Source organism: Scleropages formosus, chromosome 18 (assembly GCF_900964775.1).
Source record: "Scleropages formosus chromosome 18, fSclFor1.1, whole genome shotgun sequence".
Classification (NCBI taxonomy): domain Eukaryota; kingdom Metazoa; phylum Chordata; class Actinopteri; order Osteoglossiformes; family Osteoglossidae; genus Scleropages; species Scleropages formosus.
In genome coordinates, this window is record NC_041823.1 from 21,134,269 (window position 1) to 21,153,380 (window position 19,112).

General features: G+C 44.6%; 2 protein-coding genes across 2 annotated transcripts in view; both read right to left on the reverse strand.

The window, feature by feature from the left end:
* The window catches only part of cadm4 (cell adhesion molecule 4), a 62,877-nt gene extending 55,736 nt beyond the window's left edge, over window positions 1–7,141 (reverse strand). The window contains exon 1 of the mRNA XM_029260183.1: window positions 6,827–7,141. Within this exon, the coding sequence (XP_029116016.1) occupies window positions 6,827–6,896 (70 nt within the window). The 5' untranslated portion in view covers window positions 6,897–7,141. The remainder of the gene's footprint in view (window positions 1–6,826) is intronic.
* A 5,429-nt stretch (window positions 7,142–12,570) lies between these two features.
* Window positions 12,571–18,720, reverse strand: LOC108922180 (cell surface glycoprotein MUC18). Its single transcript, XM_018732152.2, has 7 exons — window positions 18,486–18,720; window positions 17,280–17,398; window positions 16,821–17,031; window positions 15,665–15,819; window positions 14,130–14,274; window positions 13,698–13,839; window positions 12,571–13,257 (listed from the first exon to the last, which is right to left on the reverse strand). The coding sequence occupies exons 1-7, from the start codon at window positions 18,541–18,543 to the stop codon at window positions 13,170–13,172; spliced, it is 918 nt and encodes a 305-aa protein (XP_018587668.1). The 5' UTR covers window positions 18,544–18,720; the 3' UTR covers window positions 12,571–13,169.
* Between the last annotated feature and the right edge of the window lie 392 nt (window positions 18,721–19,112).

A 19,112-nucleotide genomic window follows, 5' to 3' on the forward strand; every position in this document is an offset into this window, starting at 1 on the left:
ACTAAAACAATAATAATGTCAGTGATGTTAAGCAGTTTTAAAAAAAAAAGCAAAATTAATAGAATACATAATAACAAAAGCCATCATTTAAGGGCATTCAGCGGAATCCTGTCAACTCGTACATATGGTCCAAGTTGAAATGTGTCATGTAAACTAACAGAACTACTCTTTATGGATCACTTAGAAGCCCGTTTGCTTAAATCCATTTATAATATTACATGTATTGAGCCAAAAAACCCTAAACGAAACCCCACTGAAAGTGTTTTAAGAGAAAACAAGGAGCAATTCTGAGATAATCATATTTCTGCTCAAGTATTATTAAACTGTAACATTACCATGGTTGTTGCATTTATTTGCAGGCTTGTATTCCTATGGAATGTTAGTTTTTTCTAAGCTCATTAAAACCTCTGACTGTGGCGTAGTATCATAAAGAGTAGACTGTATATAAGCAAAACTGCACTTTCGTGTTTCTTAAATGTCATGCCAAAAGGTCTTCAATCTCCTACAGCAGATGCTCGGGAAATAAAATGATTTTATTTGTTCAAAGCAAAAATTTTTCTTTTTTAAACTGCCTAAGCGGAGCACAGTCTAAAATACTGTTATATTCCCTAAAAATGTTATAAGTCCTCTCACAGTAATTGGACAAAAAAGGTTAAATTACATCCAGGGCCCTATTCATTAAAGTCGGTATAAAGGTAAAACATTAATAATGAGAGAGAAGAGCTGGACAGAAAGTTGCATAATCAAAGGAAAATGAAGAGTTTATTTAAAAATAAAAAAAAAGGGACAAGGGAGAAGATAAAAAAGTGGGAAGAAAAAATGCACAGCGGAAAGACTCAAAGTCGAAAAAGAGCTGATCACACTACAGTAAGATTTTTCCCTCCATTTTACATAATATCCTATGGGATTCCATAAAAGGATTAGTCTGTGAGCTGACATTTTGAATGTGCAAGTATGGTGTATGTCAGCAAAGTCTCGCTTGAAAGTACTGAAATAGATGTATCTGTGCCATCTTATCACCACTGGTATAAGACAAAAGAGTCAGAATGTATGAATCTGAAAGATTTAGAAATCCACAGCCTTTCAGGATCACTAGGGATTATAATTGCTCAAATTATTGCAATTCTCTCCCTTCTAATGCCCCTAAACTGGGTTTGTACATAGCCTGCATTTCACGCTACATCTTCTAAGAGTTTAAATTCGGCTCTGCACGCAAAGAAAGCAAGTGCGGGGTTTTCAGCTTGGTTCAACGAGATTTTAGAAAAGATGAAAGGTGACCAAGCTGAAGCTCAACAACGATGCCTCTTTCATTACTTATTCTCAAAGAGTCTAGACGAAAGGTACTGGCACGTCTACCGCGATCGGAAATGCCATGGACCATATGTCTCCTTGTTTTTCGTAGGGATCCTGTTGGTACAAAAACCTTGCTTCATATTCCCATTACGTCCGCATTGGCAACAAGGATTTTAACAAGGCTTGCCTGTTGTGCACGATAATGTTCTTTCCCGTCTCGTACGGACACTGATTATAGCATCCGTTGCCCTTTCGGATACCAAAGCAATGACCCTGAAAATCCTGCAATGTAAAAAGCAGAAAACAACGTGCATGCTACAACGGGAGATTCATAAACTCATTATCTTTCGATGCCGTCTACGGGCTCCCTAAGAGACGCATGTCTGCAATAGCTGATCTTCAAGGTCAACAGACCGGAGCATTTTTTTTTATTTCATAAACTTCTCCGCTGACTTTAGAAAGAGAAAATAAAAAGAAAAAAAAACTTGGCGAGTCACTTTGTCTTACTCTTGGAGCATGGTTCAATCGACAGGAGGGAGAGCACATGGTGAGCAGGCAATCTTAACTCTCGCGAAGCACAACCGCAGCACTCGGCGTGTTTTGTGTGCGTTTTCATTTTGCAAATTGTTTGTTGCATTTAGAGACGCATCAAAGAAGCAGATGCATTTACATCGTGGAAGAAGACAACTCAACACAGACAAAGAGGTAGAGGGAACTCCCTAAATTTTGCCACTTGCTAATGTCATCTGTAGAATCCATGGTATGACAGGTCGTCTTGACAACCAAAAGCAACATCCCTTCACCCCTCCACCTCAACCCATTCTTATCTAAACCTCGTATTAGACGTCACTTAAGAGTAGCTCTCTTTTTGCCATTGTTGATCTACTGCACGTCACACATCCTAACTTTCAATCATAAAGGAGCGGTTCTTTTCACAAGGCCTTTTGTTGTTCTATGTCACGGTCATCTTCAGCATCATTATGCCGATGCATGTGTGCCAGATGGTCTTAATGGTTACCTTCAGGCTACAAGTGTAAATGGATGGAACCTCTTCTCTTCAACAACATTTTTAGATATATTGAAATAAAACATACAAAAACACAGGCTAACCAATAATTTGTTACTCCTGTAATTTATTACATCCCAGTCCGAACTTTGAAGTGCACTTATGGTCTGACATCTAACATTTCTTATATGTTATCATAAATGCTATAAACAGCAGGTGAGGCAGCGAGCAGAACTGCTGTGTCACCAAACCTGGACAGTAGAAGAGGATGTGGGTTTGATCCCCTTTTGGTCTGTTGAGTTTTCATGTTTGTGTGGGGTTCCTCAGGGTGTTCTGGTTTCCCCCAGCAACCCAAAGACATGTGTTTCATGTGAATATTGACTAAATTGCCCATAGTGTGAGTGTTTTACACTGGCCTGGTGTATAGAGAAGTAACTGACTGTAGGTAGAATGTATGTCCCCTTGGATGAAGGGTATCCCTGTAAGTAGCTTCGGACAAAGTCTCTAAATGCATAAATATAAAAACCTCCACAGGCGTAATAAGGCTGATCCGGTAGACGGAACACTGACCTGAGTCCAGCGATATGGCAAACAATCCCTACACTGCCAAATCCAGACGTACGTGTTATAATCTCTGAATCAAACGCAAGCAGCACGGTCTCGCAGAACAGTGGGTGCGGAGGAACGAGTGGCTCACAGGAAGGCGGACCCTGGAACAGGCAGCTTTCGATGAGTGGGTGCACATCGTTCCACTCGCAGGCAGGTATGTCATCTTACTTCCACCATAAGACGGGCAGCATTCGGAGGTGGCTGTGCGACCCCATCGCTGATTGGTGCGGTCACCTTCTCACCTCCCACTACTCTTTCCGTCTGCCTGTCTTACAGCCTGTTGTCTATCACACCGCATCTTTCTGCGGCTCCTTCGCCTTTGTTCCTTTCCACTGCGTTTTTGAGAAAGCCTGAGTCCTTCCCTCAGTCCTCATCCATCTCTCATTCACACCCTCAACGTGCTACACGCTTTTTTTCCTTCGCTCGGCCTCCTGCAATCATTCAGTCTTTCTCCCAACCATTTCTTTTCTCCCTCTGCGCCCGTCCATCCTCCCATGGTCCAGTAACCTGTGACGCGTATCCTCTGGCCGCTCCTCCCCACAACCCTGCTCTTTATCCCTCCCTCGAGGCCCCTGCTCCGCTCTTTCTCAGCCCAGTGAGCCGTATCGCAGATGCGCCGTATCCCCTGAAATCGCGCCCTACCTCTGCCCCGATGCCCGGCGCTCTCCCTCTTTGATCCTCCCTGCGTGGTGACCTCAGCTCTGGACTTCCACTCCGCCCAAGCCTTGATTCCTGGCACCACGCCGTCTTGCCCCACCTCCATCACCTGCGCTCAGCACAGCCTTCAACCGCTCTATTCCTCCTGAGGACTCCTATTAAAACTAATTCCACCCCGTGACATAATCTGGCAAGGGGAAATTACATTGCCGGTGCACCCGAGGTCTGGATTTCAGCTCTCCAATTTAAGCAGGCCGTTTCAATGACGCCTTCCACTAATCAAGCCGAGGAAGACTTAACGGTGCTTGATCACTTATAATTACCGAGACTAGGCACAGCGCGAGGCTCCAACAGACCATGCTCATCTGAGGACTTTAAAAGCTGTAGAGGCAAGTTTCCAAAACTGGCTTCATGATATTTAGCAAGTTGAGAGAAAACCTGGGAGAGTGTCAACTCACAGCTTCGGCAACTATAGCCCCTTCATCTAAGGGTCACCTGTGTCATGAGCTCTATCCACCTCACACCTCCGCTCTTGAGTGCGTATGACTGCGTGTCTCTATGAGACCGAGAGAAAAATTGTGATCTTCCCTTTGCTCTCTCTCAGCTCCATCCAAATATTTCTCCCCCTCGACTGGATGAGGGTTTACCGACGTGACTTCAGACACGCCGCTGAAGACAAATGAAAGGCATTTTACACAAAGTCAAAGAAACCAAGCGAACGTCAGGCACCCACGCGCAATAAGAGCAAGGCAATGGATGCCCAAAGAAGTAGCGGAAGCAGAATCAGTAGCGCCGGTGGCATTTTGTATCTCTAAAGCAGGAGCAGAAGCGCAAGGAGCCGCACCAGGGCTGGAAGCAGGACGCGGTACACTGGCAGGACTGGCTCCAGTAGCACCAGCAGCGGTAGCAAGCTGTGGGTTTCGGCAGCTGCAGCACATTAGCCGCCCCCTCACGTCAGAGCCCCCCACACAGAGCATTCGCTGTGCGGCCCTCACGCTGACGCTGAGGTAAGCCTCTCCATCCTTCTCTCTTTTTCCGGATCTCTATGTACCAGGCAGCCCGAGTGGTTCACTCGCTCATCGCCACCCCGCTGGCAAGGGGCGACAAACCGGGGAGGGTCTCTCTCCCTCACACACTTGCTCTCATCCACTCAAAGTTTGAGAGCATCTGATGAAATTATAATTTCCTGTATGGGATTTTTGAACAAGTAGCCTTTAACAAAGAAGCAAGATGACTATTCATTTGGGAGCACGGTTTCTTTCATCATTTTTCTTTCATTTTTTTTTTTCAGAGATTATTTGATAGCAAACTGCCACAATCCATTTCACAATGGGGGATTTTTGAGTCTCGCCGTCGCTTCCGTCATCTCTCTTTGCTCCGTTTCTCCTCTCCTCCTGACTCTCCTCATCCCATCCCCCATTTCTTCACCACCTTCTCGTCCCCCCCCCCCCCCCCAACTGTGACACGGGAGATTAATGACAGTGATCAGCGCACCACCTCCGGCTGCAGCAGCTCACAGCTTGAACACAACCGTAACCTGCGAGTAACACACATGCTGGACACGGATGGATCAGTGTGTGGACACCAGACACGATGTTCTTTCCAGCACAATACAAAATGAACACGTCCTCCACAAAAAGCTTTTGGTTGCCGACATCAGCATCCCCCCCCCACAAAGTAAGCATGTAAGCCGTTCACTTCTGTGTACCAGGTTTTTAACTTAGGGCACTGCGTATTCATTCATCCCTGGTGACACTTGCAGATGTGCTATTTCTGTGTTTTATATTACACTCACTCTGTGATTCCGCGTATAGGTGTTATCGCAGAACGCTTGGGTTCAGTCAACGGGAACAGGAGTCCCACCTTCACTTCTACATATATGGCCAGTGGGACCGGCTTTATTTTCCATTCGTGTAGGAAGGCGCTATCTTTAAAACAATTTCCTACAGCTTTCCTGTAACGAAAAAAAAATTGCATTTTTTGAGCCATCGAATTAACAAACAAATCGGCTCTAGGAGATGCAGTACTAATTCAGCTCCCTCATCTGCAGCTGCACTTAAAATGGAATGGTGAGCATGAAATATGGTGTCCCTAAGAGGGAATTGTATAAGAAAACCTGCAGCAGACTATATATACGTACAGACACACACACACACAGCGCACCACAGACATAAATCAGTTAATCGTATCGGTTATATATATAAGTGTGTATGTACACATGTGTGCTATCAAAGGATCTATATTATGTAATGCAGTGGATATAAAGCATATGCATAACTATACGGTATACCTGCTGAAGGTCCTGTACAGTATTACAGTGTATTCTTGCTGATCGTGTGATATAATGAACAGTTTGCACATTTCTAACAATGTATCCAACCACAGAGAATGTCTGCAGGGCACAAACACACCACACACACACACACACGCACACACGTACACACACACACACACACACACACACACACACACAGAGCAGTCAGAAGACACGGATGTGAATGTCACTGAAGCTTTTATGTCCCGGTCAGACACATGGACCTTAAATTAGGAATTGATTCAGCAATCCGGATGACACCTGCGACACTAAGTTCGCATACTAGAGTAAATGTGTGAAAAATGACACAATGTCCGACACATGCGATCAAATCAGTGCCGAGGGACTCGTCTCGTCACTCCACAAACACACACGGGTGACAGCACGTCGTCTTTACTTTCGCTTCCTTCTTCTTCTCGTGAAGGTCACTCAAGACCCACTAGGAAGGTTTACACCAGCAGGCAGGGTCGTAATTTTGCGTCCCGAAGCGGGAGGAGCGCGCATGAATGAAAGGCAGAGAGAGTGCGCAATTCCAACAACACGCACAGGTGGAGGCGCGCGACACACACACACACACACACACACACCATCGCTCCATGGCATGACCATCCATACCATACAACAATGCCAATGGAGCAGCAGAGCGACTCGAGAGCGAGCGATCGGCGGGACGAATGTGGAGAAACACACGCATCCACGCCACGGGCGAGCTCGTGGTGCGCGCTCGCCCGAGCGGACACGCACATTTTCGTAGAGAAATACAGCTGGTGTGAGAAGAAGAAGGTGAGAGGAAAAGGCGATTTCACACGCCGCTCACTGCAGGTGCGTCACGTCCACTATGCTGGAATGAAAAAAGGTGTCCGCCGTCAATCTGAGTCAATGTGTGCGACTTACCGCCACACAGCACATGATGACAGTCAAACGCGTGCTGTGTCACAAGTCCCTACCTGTGCGAAGAAAAGCGAGGAGAAAGACTGCGGACAGCGCGAAGCAGTAGTTCCAAAGGCTGGATGCCATTATTTCTCAGTGATATTATTACTGTTCCGCTTTGCCGTCCTTCTTCCTCTCGTCACGTGCGGAAGATGAATTCACGAACACGTTCTTCGCAACTAATTTGATCTGTGTTGTGTGACGCTCTTTTTTTTTTTAGTCCAGCACACTGCGCTCGCTGCCAGTTACATGCTAAAGCTCTGACTCGACACCCACTGAGTGACTGAGCTGACTGGAGGTGGTTGTGGTTTGGCCGGTTTTTTTTCTCGGCACCTTACTAATGGGACGAGCTGTAACGGAGGGAGGTGCTCGAGTCTGTAAGGGCCGATTGAGCTGTACATAACGGCGGCGGAGGGAGGGGTTACGCAGCGGTAATGGCCTATGGTGTTCGACAGAGCCCCGGCGGGGGCGTGGGAACACCGACATGTGGGCGGCATTAGACGGAATACCCCAGAGCAAAGGCGACATACAGTGAGGTACCGTCAAAATGTACCCTGGTAATTACTGCCTTAACTCGCAGTTCGACGGTCTGACGAAGCAAACAGCCCACGGGTTACCGAAGAGCAACTTTATTCTTTTGTAGAACTATGCAAGGCGTCGTGGGGATGAGCGTCAGCTAATAATAATTATATATAATAATAACAGAAGGGGATTTTAAAAATCGCTTTAAGTAACCTTTATGCCAGTGAATGGACTTGCACATCTGTTGGACTTTTCACGATTTTACTCACACATACATGTTGAAAGTATTCGCAGTGTGCAAATGTGTAACGTTAATTTATTGAAGGCCCGTGAAATTATTCAGCGTCGCGGTGGCCGGGGGGCTGCAGCACGTGAATAATTAAACACTTCGGCGTATCGAAAGGATGGATGGAGGGGTACGCCTCCAGGAGTGTTTAAGAAAACCTCATTTTTGATTTGTCCCATTCCCCCCAATTTTTTGCAGAACTCCATTTGTTAATTTTGCCCATTTTTGGACACGTGACAATCTGTTACTGATGAAATGGCCTCCGCGAGCTCAGGTGTAATCCCCTTGTCACAGCCGTCCTTCTAAGCCACGCGTGTCACAGCGCTGCGGCGGCTCAGCCTCCGTCTGTCCTGTGGATGCGCGCGAAGTGCGGCGCGCGGTGCAGGAGCGCGTCCTCTGCAGGTGTCGGGACATTCCTTTCATCAACCATCATGTACCTCCATATATAGATAGGAGACAGTATATGTATATTTATTATACATACTATATACTGTAGCGCTGGGTTCGGATAGGGTGAAGTAGAACGCAGGGACAGCGTTCATTACGAACGTTTATTGAAACACAGTGAAGGATAATAGGTGCAAGCACAAAGAAATAATGGTCTCGCTCCGAGGACCCCTTTTCCTCAACTTGCTACATTTTCTTTTTTACCTTTCACAGATCAGAATGGATTACCGGCCCACCAAAGGTGTCTGGTTCCACACGCTGTCCAACTCGACAGGTAAAAAATTCTCCATTCGTCATTTCCAATGATTAAAATCTCATTTCAGTAAATAAATTAATTCTAAAACCTGTCATGCCCATAATAAAATCTAAAATAAAACAATAAAAATAATAACAATCAATAAGACCAACTAATATAAGACTGCGTGACAGAAGCTTTAAAACACACACCCCCAAAAAAAAAAAAAAAAAAAAAAACCCCAGGCAAGGTCCTGCCTCAAGTCAGCCTGCTTGGCCTCCCCCAGACTTTCTTTCTTCCTTCCTACTAGCAAATGCAGTCACCCCCTTATATTCCCTGTAAGTCCCCACAGCGGTTAAACACAATTCCCTTTTACCCATAATTCAGCTATTTGCAATAAACACATTTTCCCGCTCAAACTCACGGTAATGCGGGTCGTTTATATATATATATATATATATATATGCGATATATAGAATACCCATCACCTTCCGGATCAAGGTAGTGCTTGATTTAACAAATTGATGCATAAATAAATGATTTATGGTTTATAAATCATTATAAATTTATAACTAAATGCAGCTGGGTACAGGGCGGCTGGATGGGGCGTGGATTCCGCTTCAATCTGTGTGAAGTTTGCATACTGTCCCCGTGTTCACGAGTGTTTCCGCCAGATGCTTCGGTATCCTCCCAGAGCGCAAAGACCCAGGGAGACGTGTTTCAGGTGCCTCTATATTCTTGATAATGGATTGAGCGAATGAATGCAGGGCGGCGCAGCTGGTGCAGCAAGTAGTGCTGCCCTTCACTCTCCGGGAGCTCTGGTTTCCGCCCACAGTACAAAGACATGCAGTTCAGGTGGTTTGGAGATCTTACATTGCCCGTAGTGTGTGAAGAGGTGAGTGTGTGGCTACCCTCTAATGGACTGGCATCCCATCCATGGCGTGCTGCCCCAGCCTTGCACCCACTGATTCTGGGATAGGCTCCAAACCCCCACAACCCTGACCAGAACAAGCAGTAAATGAAAATTAATAGTTAATGGAGTGAATGAGTGTGACTACTGTGCGATGGCGTCCCGTCTCGACGGTTTGCCCTGCCCTGCTTAGCATCCTATGCTTCTGGACAGACTCCGAGGTGCCAGGACAAGCTGTCATATGTATGTAATAGCACCATATGTGAAATGTATAAATATATACGTTTAAGAAATCATTAGGTTTGCCCTTTAGTTCTCACTTTCTACATCTAGCAGAGTACCCAACCGTAATTACAATATAGTGTAATTATAGCCTACTGGAGTTATAATGATCTGCCTTTTGAAAAGAAATCAACACATTTCCTTCCACTTACTTTATTATGGTGACTAAATTTGAGGGAATGGGAATGAAGAAAAAATTCAGCACTACGGTACTGACAAAATGTGTGTGTGTGTGTGTGTGTGTGTGGGGGGGGGGGGGCGATACAGGAGCGTAGCAACTCATCAGTAACTGGAGGAGCAAAAATATTATCAGCAATGTTCAGCGGAGTTCCACACACACACTGGTTAGGCTTGCGGGGGACACGACCCCTCCTTTGGTGTAGGAACCTATACACACTCAACTTTGCTTTGTCAGTGTGGACTGCGTCCATCTCTTTCGCTCTCACAATCACACTCTATCCTCTCTGTCTCTCTCTCTCGCTCTCTCTCACACACACACACACACACACACACACATACAGACACACACACACACTCTCCTCTCTCTCTGTATCACTCATCACTCTCACTCAGTCTCTCTCTCTCTCTCTCTCTCTCTCTCTCTCTCTCTCTCTCTCTCTCTCTCTGTCTCTGCAGGTGCAGTGTTTCATATTATTACACGTATTTGGCGACATCTACAGTTGAAGAAAATAGAGCAGCTTCACGTGTCGCAAAGCATAGCTGGATTATTTTATGTACAGGACAGCCTGCTGCTTTAGTGCTCGACATCACTTTGCATTTTACAGAGCGACCAGTGAGGAAAAAAAACTGAATCCGAAAGGGTGCTCGTTTTTCCGCTCTTTTGTATTTTATTTTACATCGATACGTGTTTCAACTGTAAGTGTAACAAGGGTGGATGGGGGGTGTGTTCCTACAGTGCCAAAGCGACTCCAGCCCGTTGTCCCGGTGTGTGTGTGTGTGTGTGTGTGTGTGTGTGTAACTACTGAGTCCTAGTGACAATATTTTTTTCCTCCCAATACCTGACAAGCTATTTCACCGCTCTTTTTCAAAGTGTTTTTTTCTCTGCTTTCTTCCATAGCTTGGTTGCATCCTTGAGATCTTTTTAGCAATGCGTTCTTCACATTTGCTTTTGTTATGTTTTTTAATTCGTTTGACCATTGCCGTAAATCAGCAGTGTCGCCCCCCTCGCCATATGGGGCGTCGTTCGAGATTAATGGCGGGAAACCACCTGCTCGCCGCCGCCTCGCGCGCTCCTTTCGCTCGCGCTCCCCGTCTCATTCAAGTGGGCTTTATGGGTTCCACAGTAAATTGAATGTCCGCCTAAAGGCTCGGCAATAACCAGGACGAAGGAGGCAACGTCGATGTGAACAGCAAGGACTCGCAGAAATACAAATGCACCATGTTATTTCTCTCCCAAGGTTTCATATTCAAACCATTAGCTCACTGTGCGACATTAAATGTGCCTCAGCGCGCCTCCAGGACCTCACTTCTAAACCCACACACACACACACACACACACACACACACACACACAACCAGATGCAGACTACTCCTCTGTGGTTAGTCCTTGAAAATGTAGCCACGTGTTAATGCGTCATTAGGTAGCGCTCCAGGGAATATTTTATAGCTTTAAACCTGTGCAGCAAAATGTGCCTGGTATCCATTTTACATGTCAATCGGACGGCAGGTAGAGAAGCAGTTGCGGCCCAAACGTTGGTTCATGTCCCGCTTTTGCCCTTGCGGTCAATGCCTTGAGCAAAGTGCTTACTGTAACCCATAGGTGACTGCTGGCAAACGGGCGAAATCTTGAGTCCACGTGAACACTCTGTAGTTGAAACGATGTAGGTGTCATGGCGGACTCAGGAAACCAAGCCGATGGACTCAAGTGCGGGTGCTTTATTCCGATAGGGGGCAGGCAAAGAGCGTAGTCGGACAGGCAAGGGTCGGTCGATCTTCAGACGTTGTTTTGGGGAGCACACAAAAGCCAGAGTCGTGGTTATGGAGCTGAGGGTCGATGAGCCAGTGAAACCAAACCTTAGGAGCGCAAGTCAGGAAACAGGGAAAGTGCCATCGCTGGAGCTCACCGTGAGCTGCGGCTTCTCAAGATGAGGTTCCACGGTCGGGTGTTTCCGAGCCGCCTCTTTATACCCTGCCTCCTGAACCGGTCACGGTGCGGTCGTCAGGCATGTGGTCAAGCCTGCTTGAAGTCCACGCACGGGTTTCCAAAGGTTTAGTACCTTCGAGACCATATGAAAGATATAAACAAAAGAGACCTGAGTAGTTTAATAACACCATACACACACTCTGTGGCCCATGCAGTCATTACTTGTGACATTGTTAAACCACATCTTCCATTATTAATAGCAGCCGCCGTTCAACCGAAACCTGGTAATAAAGTCACATAAAACCGAACATAAATGCCGAAGAGACTCGTAATTAAAAGAATAGTTATTAATGCTTTGAGTAATGAACTGCAGTACTGTGCTAAAGTTACATGCGACAGAGAATAAATTGAGAAATAAATTTGTGCAGGTTTATGACATTCTGATAATGACCAGTGGAATAAACAGTTCTGTCCAGCATTCGAGGTTGCCTTTTATTAAAAGAAGCACTGATGGACCTGTACGCATATAGTACAAAGGAATGAAGGAGGACACTTAGTATTCCATTAGGTAGAGGAAAACATGAACATGACCTGAAGGTCAGTACAGAGACATGAAAAGACAGTGGAAATGAGGAAAAGAAGTCACAGAAGTCCGAGGCAAGATTAGAAAAAAAGGCCACAGGAAAATCAGGGTCTATTCTTAAAACTAAGATGATAATGCAACACTGTGCAGATGTGTACAGTGCCTGACTTTAATGATACTACTTAATCCATGTTCTACAAGAAAGTGTAGCATTACAGAATTGTGAGGTGTTGACATTATGGGCTTGATTAATTATGTCTGTGCTTTGTTATGACAGCTAATATGCTTTCAAGACTTGTTTCTGAAATGCACAGATAAATTCTATAAAATTTGTTAATCAGCCTAAGTAAGAGCAGCTAGATCTGCCAACAAGAAGTTACATGAGTAAAAAATTAGTCACACAATTTATTTCAAACTGACTATAATATCAAAGATACAAGGTACAGAAAACAGCTTTTCAGTGCAAAATTTCAAAGTGCATAAACTGTTGTTAGTATAGAAGAAGTAATTACCCAAAAGTTTACAAGTCAATATTTAGTGCACAGGTTTTAAGTACTATACTGCCAGATTACACTATAAAACGTCCTAAATGTAAATCTTATACACAATCAAATCCCAAGAATAATTTATCCCATAGCCATAAGGATTACATGTCTGCAAAAGAAACATAAAATTGTTGCATAACCCTGCATTGCAAGTACTGCAGGGGAGGTGGTGACTAGTTCTACAGTAAATTCCAACTCTGAAGCTTTGGAATAGAAGTAATTTTTGGGTTGCAAAATCAGTACAGAGAAAAGTGCATACAGTCTGTTAAAAGACGATTGTGGTCAACAGATTACAATGGCACAGCAAAAATAGATTTTTTCTCATATGTAATCTTTTCTTTCTTTGATTTATCCTGCATTCAATAAATTCTCCTTAGCACTCTCCAATCCCTCTTTGTTCTTCCCTCTACCCCTGTCTTCATCCCTTCATTCTTTTGTTTTCTGCCTCACACCAGAGGCTGTGTGTCGCCAACAGTGGATGGCAGGGACTCTGTGCTGGCGGTGTAGATGGGTTTCTTCGATGAGCGGTCGTCACTGAGAGAGCGAAAGAGATGTGAGGCATCAGCACAGGATAAACTCACCCGTACCCTCGAAACTGTGGGAAATAAGTGTTCCTGAAAGGTATACTGCATGCTGCTGTTAGAGATATGGTAATGTATGCAAAACATGGTTCATGCTAATGAAAACACTGAAACCTGAACATTATGTGGGGTGGAAGAGAGGGTGTGATCCCTTCCTTTTTCCTTCTGTGTTTTGTGCTTAAACTGCATAATATATTTGTCAATGAACATGGCATTTGGTGTTTTTCTCCAAACACTGGCGTTATCTTAATTATCCATGGAAACAACTGTATTCTGTGGTTTTGCTAACCGAAACTAGCTTAACATGCCAGCAATAAGCAAGTATGGCATCAGAGACCTTACAGGATGAGGGTACACATTAATGAAGACACAATGACTTAAAAACTGACTTACATGGGTCCCTTGCTCTTTCTCTCTGAGGATCGACGGCATAAACATATGGACACCGACATGATCAGCAGCAGTAGCCCTGCGCCTGCAGCTGAGGTCATCAGTACGATACGACCCTGGGTGGAGTCATACCATGGGGCATCCGCTAAGGAGTACAATGTCATAAATTGAGCTGTCATTACTACAGTAGTCATTAATGTTATTCCTTTTTACTCACAATGTAGTATTCCTCCCTTTATTTAGAAAGAAAATAGTGTTTAAATTATTTTTGAATAAATAAATTATGCTACCCGTGGTGACAGCATTAAAATTAATAAAATCAAAGGACACCCTTCATGCTGAACAAGTTTAAACATTAACCCAATAACCTTTGGATTACTGAAAAAAGTATAGTTTCCTTCCTAGGTCAACAAATACTTTGGAGCCCTGTCTCACCTGGCAATACAGTGAGATTGATGGTGCGGGTCTTGGTGAGCACAGGCACAGAGGGGTGTTGGGCAGTGCAGGTGTACTTGCCACTGTCTTCCAGCCTCACCTTCTTGAGCTTCAGCTTATTGGACAACTCAACCCAGTCCTCTCCCTGACAAGGAAAATGAGAACGGAGGCAGAGTTAGAGGTTTGGTGAGAATAATTGTGTGGTAACCAGGTACAGAATGAACAGGAAGGTCTTGGGGTGAGAATGGGCAAATGACAGCATGCAGTTCTGCCTGTGATATATATATGATATATGGGGCAGTCTAGGGAAGAAATTATTTGGCAGAGTCTTAGAAGAGCTGTTTTTGGGCATATGATTGGGGAAGCCTCACTCCCAAACCAGCTAAATGAATGAATAATAGAAAATGTGGGCAGTACTGCTGCGCCGAATAAGAGCAGCAGTCAAGAAAATAAGGAGTGTAGTGTTAAAATGCAGATTATATAAGTTATAAGAAGATGGTGGGACATGGAAAGCAAGAAATAAAGGATCCTCAAAATAGAAAGAGACCAGGATTGTGGAAAGCACAGAAAATGGATCAAGAAAGAAGACAGAGGCTGAAAATGACAGTGGGTATTGTTGCCATGCAAGTGCTTTGGCATGGAGATTTCTTTTTCCTGCCAATAAAGTCCATTTCAATTTGAATAGAATTGAATTAAGAGGATTTCAGGAAGGCCAGGTTTTGGCTGCAAATACAGTCTACGCAAATACCCAGACACAAGCGAATTTTCGTCTTTTCCTGCCACCTTGTGGTCAAGAAAATTCCTGTAACAAAATCTCTGCCATACAATCTAGTCTTCCTCTTTGTCCTAAAGAGAACTTTCCATCCTTCATACCTTTTAGGATTTGCTTAAAAGTTAAACCCTCCTTGATGTGTTGGTGTTAAATGGGGCTTTAAATTGAGTTATTCTTGGCGTTGGTGAGAATGTAGCAACGTTCACTGATGAGGTACTAGTTTCAAAAACTGTATGATTCCTGTTACTCTAAACTAAGGGTCCTACTAGCAAACCAAGAATGGGCAATGACAGCAGCTTGTGAAAATACAGACTGAAAATCAGTACTGACATAAAGCAGCAATAAAAACAAAAGCTGATCCTTTTGACGAACACAGGAAAAGTATTTGATCACTTGAAATGAACAAATGTTTGCATCATATTTTTTAGCTCAGGTCAATGGTTACTGAATATTATTTATGTATAGTCATATGTAATCTATACTTTTTTTTGCAGTAAGTCACAATATTCAATATTTCACACCTAACATTTTGTGTCATTTACCATCAGTTACACAGGTCACAAAAATGCTCGTGGGAATGCATGGAATGTAGAGCATACGGCTACTGATGACTGAGAGATATGTATAAACCTGCTGGTCTTACCAGATGACAATGACATCAACAAAACAACAACTACAACTAATAATAAAGGGTTATAGCTGTTGAGCAACTATCCAGCACACACTCAACCAAATGGGTGAAGGTTTACACTTCTTTGCTCACCTCTTTACTCCAAGAGTACTGCGGTGTCTCAGAGGCGGAGGTGGAACATTCCACCTCCACATCGTCCCCTAGTGGCACACGCAAGTCCTGAAGAGAGCTGAAGTACCGGCTGTAGGAACCCACGCCCTCTCTGTAAACTGAGAGGTCACGCATGTCTGTGCACAAAGGAGGGACAAAGAACAAGGGACAGCATGTAAATTATTCTGGTAAAATCTTTCTGATTAAACACTGACCGACATCTGACAGCATAGCAGCTGGAACTGCTGCCTTTGGAGCTGAAGGTCACGGGGGCAAATCCTGTCTACTGCTGTAGTACTCCAAACAAGGTATTAACCCTTAACTGTGCTGCCAAAAAGCTGCCCTAAACTGGTATGTAATTGTAGGTAAAATGCTGTAAGCTGATTTAGAGAAAAGTGTCAGTTAAACAAATAAATGCAAGCCTGATCATGTAGTACTATATGCTTAGCATTGGAAGAGGAAATCCATTTAGACTGAAAGGTCATTTACCCCGCTTTTCCTTTTCTAGCAAATACATTTATATTTATTCATTTAGATGATGCATTTCTCTAAAGCAACATACAGTGTTAAGCTACTTACAATAATTTACCCATTTATACAACTGGACAATTTTTACTGGAGCAACTTAAAACACCTTGCTCATGAGGTGGCACTGGAATATCCAAATGTTGCCCCTTTGGTCATATGAGTTAGTAGGTACACAGGCTGCATCGTGACTTCCTTGGCTGTCACAGTTAGTGGTGATTACATTTCATCACACAGAAGTAGGCATTGTGAATTTGGGTTCAGACTGTCAACGACATATGAGCCTCTTTTTCTTCAGCTATTCATTCGCACTGCGTCTCTGTAAGCATATAAAACACCTTAAAGCAGGAAGTATTTTCAACAGTGTCCTCAAAATCCCAGTAAATCGTCTTTTGGAAAATCAATAGTAGTGTTACTAATCTCCATATCTGGTCCCTTTGTGCTCTGGGTAAGCTGGCGCTTTCCCTTTGTAAGTGTCTGGCGACCCTCCCTCTGGCTCACTGCTCTCCTTCTCCCACAAGCCCTCCTGCTTCTCCCATTTACAGATTCACCTCCTCCTGTGCGCTACACTCAGCACTCGCTGTTCAGAACTGTTGAAAGTGCAGACACTCACAGTGCACGGGTATGGAAAGCGGCAGGGAGGAGTTGTAGAGATCAGAAGAGTTGTCCGACACACAGCGGTAGGGCCCGTCTGTCCAGCTCTGGATGCTAAAAATGGTCAGAACCAGGCGATCCTGCTCTCTGGTCAGGTCTACGTCGTAGGAAAAGCAGCGGCGATACAGCCACATCTCATTCATCTCCAGACGGTACCACTTCTGCATGCGCTGTTACACAAAAAAGAGAGTGAGCGAGAAACAAGAGCATGGCTGAATCTTTGTAATGTAAAACCACTGACTGCCTGCACAGGATAGGCTGTCTATAACCCACAGTTCTCTGCAACAACCACAATCAGTCGGTGAGAGGAACGAATCTACGCAAAATGGAACAGGAAGTTTATGAGGTGCTCTACAATACTTTGCATGACAAGAACCCCTTTCAGTGTGCAGCGTGTTGCTGGTGCAGAACTTCTGACCTTGGAAAACTTCTCGATGTGGACTTGGCTCATGTTTAACTCCACGTCTGACAAACACTCCAGTGTCACGAGGTCTCCTTCCAGTACGGGTCCCTGTGGACCTTTCAGGATCAGTGCACCTGAGAGACAAGGGAGCAAGAGGGAGGGAAGTCATCAGAATACTACGGTGCATCGTGGACAGGTTATTCTACACAGCACCGGACGACAGCGTAACTGTCACCAAGAAACTTAATAGCTTGTGGATGGATCTCTCTGCGGGGGACGCGGTGACGCAGTGGGTTTGACCGGGTCCTGCTCTCCAGTGGGTCCCACTTGGGGTGCCTTGCGACGGACTGGCGTCCTGTCCTGGGTGTGTCCCCTCCCCCTCCAGCCTTATGCCCTGAGTTGCCGGGTTAGGCTCCGGTTCCCCGCGACCCCGTATAGGATAAGCGGTTTAGAAAGTGTGTGTGTGCGTGCGTGTGTGTGTATGTGGATCTCTCGGCGATGTTATTGTCACACTATGAGTGCTGCACTATCAGCTTTCCAGCACAACAAGTCACCGTTGAGCACTTTCATTTTCTCTGAAAAGTCCTTCAAATGTAGCAACATTATAAAAATTGTTCCCTGTTACTGTGTTTTACAGTAATTCTGTGAGCGCAACCCTGTTGTGTTTGACATTCTATCCGGGCAAATGCCAAACAAAATGAACTTTAAAAAATAATGCTATGTGTAAAAAATAGTAATACAAATTCTACTACTACTAACAACAATAACAACAACAACAACAACAACAAAAATAGTAATAATAATAATAGTTTGTTTCCTAGGAGAAACTGGATGTTTCACTGGGTATATTTTGGTAACAGATCCATAAAAACTGCTCACATTACCGATTATGTTTCAGTTTCAATTTTATGACTGCGCCACAGTTCGAAAGTACCTCAAAAGTACCGTGTTGTTTACCTCTCCGCCGCAAGGCACGGCTGCCTGCTTCCTGGTGCCTCAGAGCAGTTTAAACACGGTAAAAAAAAAATAAAAAACAAAATAAAAAAACAGACTCGTGATAATTAACAGCCAGGGGGGCTGAGTGCGGCGAAAAACAAAACAGTAGTTAGCAAAAAAGTACGGTGAGGGTGAAGTTGGAGAAAAGATGACAGAGAAATACACAAGAGGAACAACAAGAGGAAGGCGCAGCGAGGTGAATTATTATAAATAAAATGCAGTTACCATTCGCCCAGTGGAAACTGACGAGCGCCAGAGTCGCCAGAACAACGTGTCCTTTCATTGTCGACAGAAAAGCGTCACTTTAATAACTCCGGTGCCTCTTATAGCCGCGCGGCTCTGTGTCTCGCGGAAAAGACGCCTTTGTGCACGAGCCACTTTCTTCTCCCGCTATTTAAGAGAGCGGCGCGAGGCAGGCGGGGCAGTTCCGCACTCGGCGCGGGTGCGTAGCGCGAGCGCCTCCTCACAGCACAGGCAGGCGCTCCGAAAAAAAACGAGAGACTTGCAGTAACAGCCCTAGACTGACTTCCCCAGAGGGCACTGTGTCCCCAGTATTTCTCTCTGACACCTTCTGCTGGACAGTACAATCAGGGGTTACGTTGTGCACCTTTTATAACTTGTCTAAGTTGCATTCAGTCACCGAAAGTGGTGTTTCCATAATCCTAGAACGGGTACCAAAAGACACCAGTCACTGATCTTTTTTTTTTTTTAATTTGTCGTTATGTTCGCGTCATTTGTGTCTATGCAGTTTCAGATTCCGGAACTTTCTGCAGGTGTCGTCTTGTCCTTCTTACACAAGCAGACATTGTATTGTGCGTGGTGTAATGTTTTGTTTTATTTTACTGTTCGTGC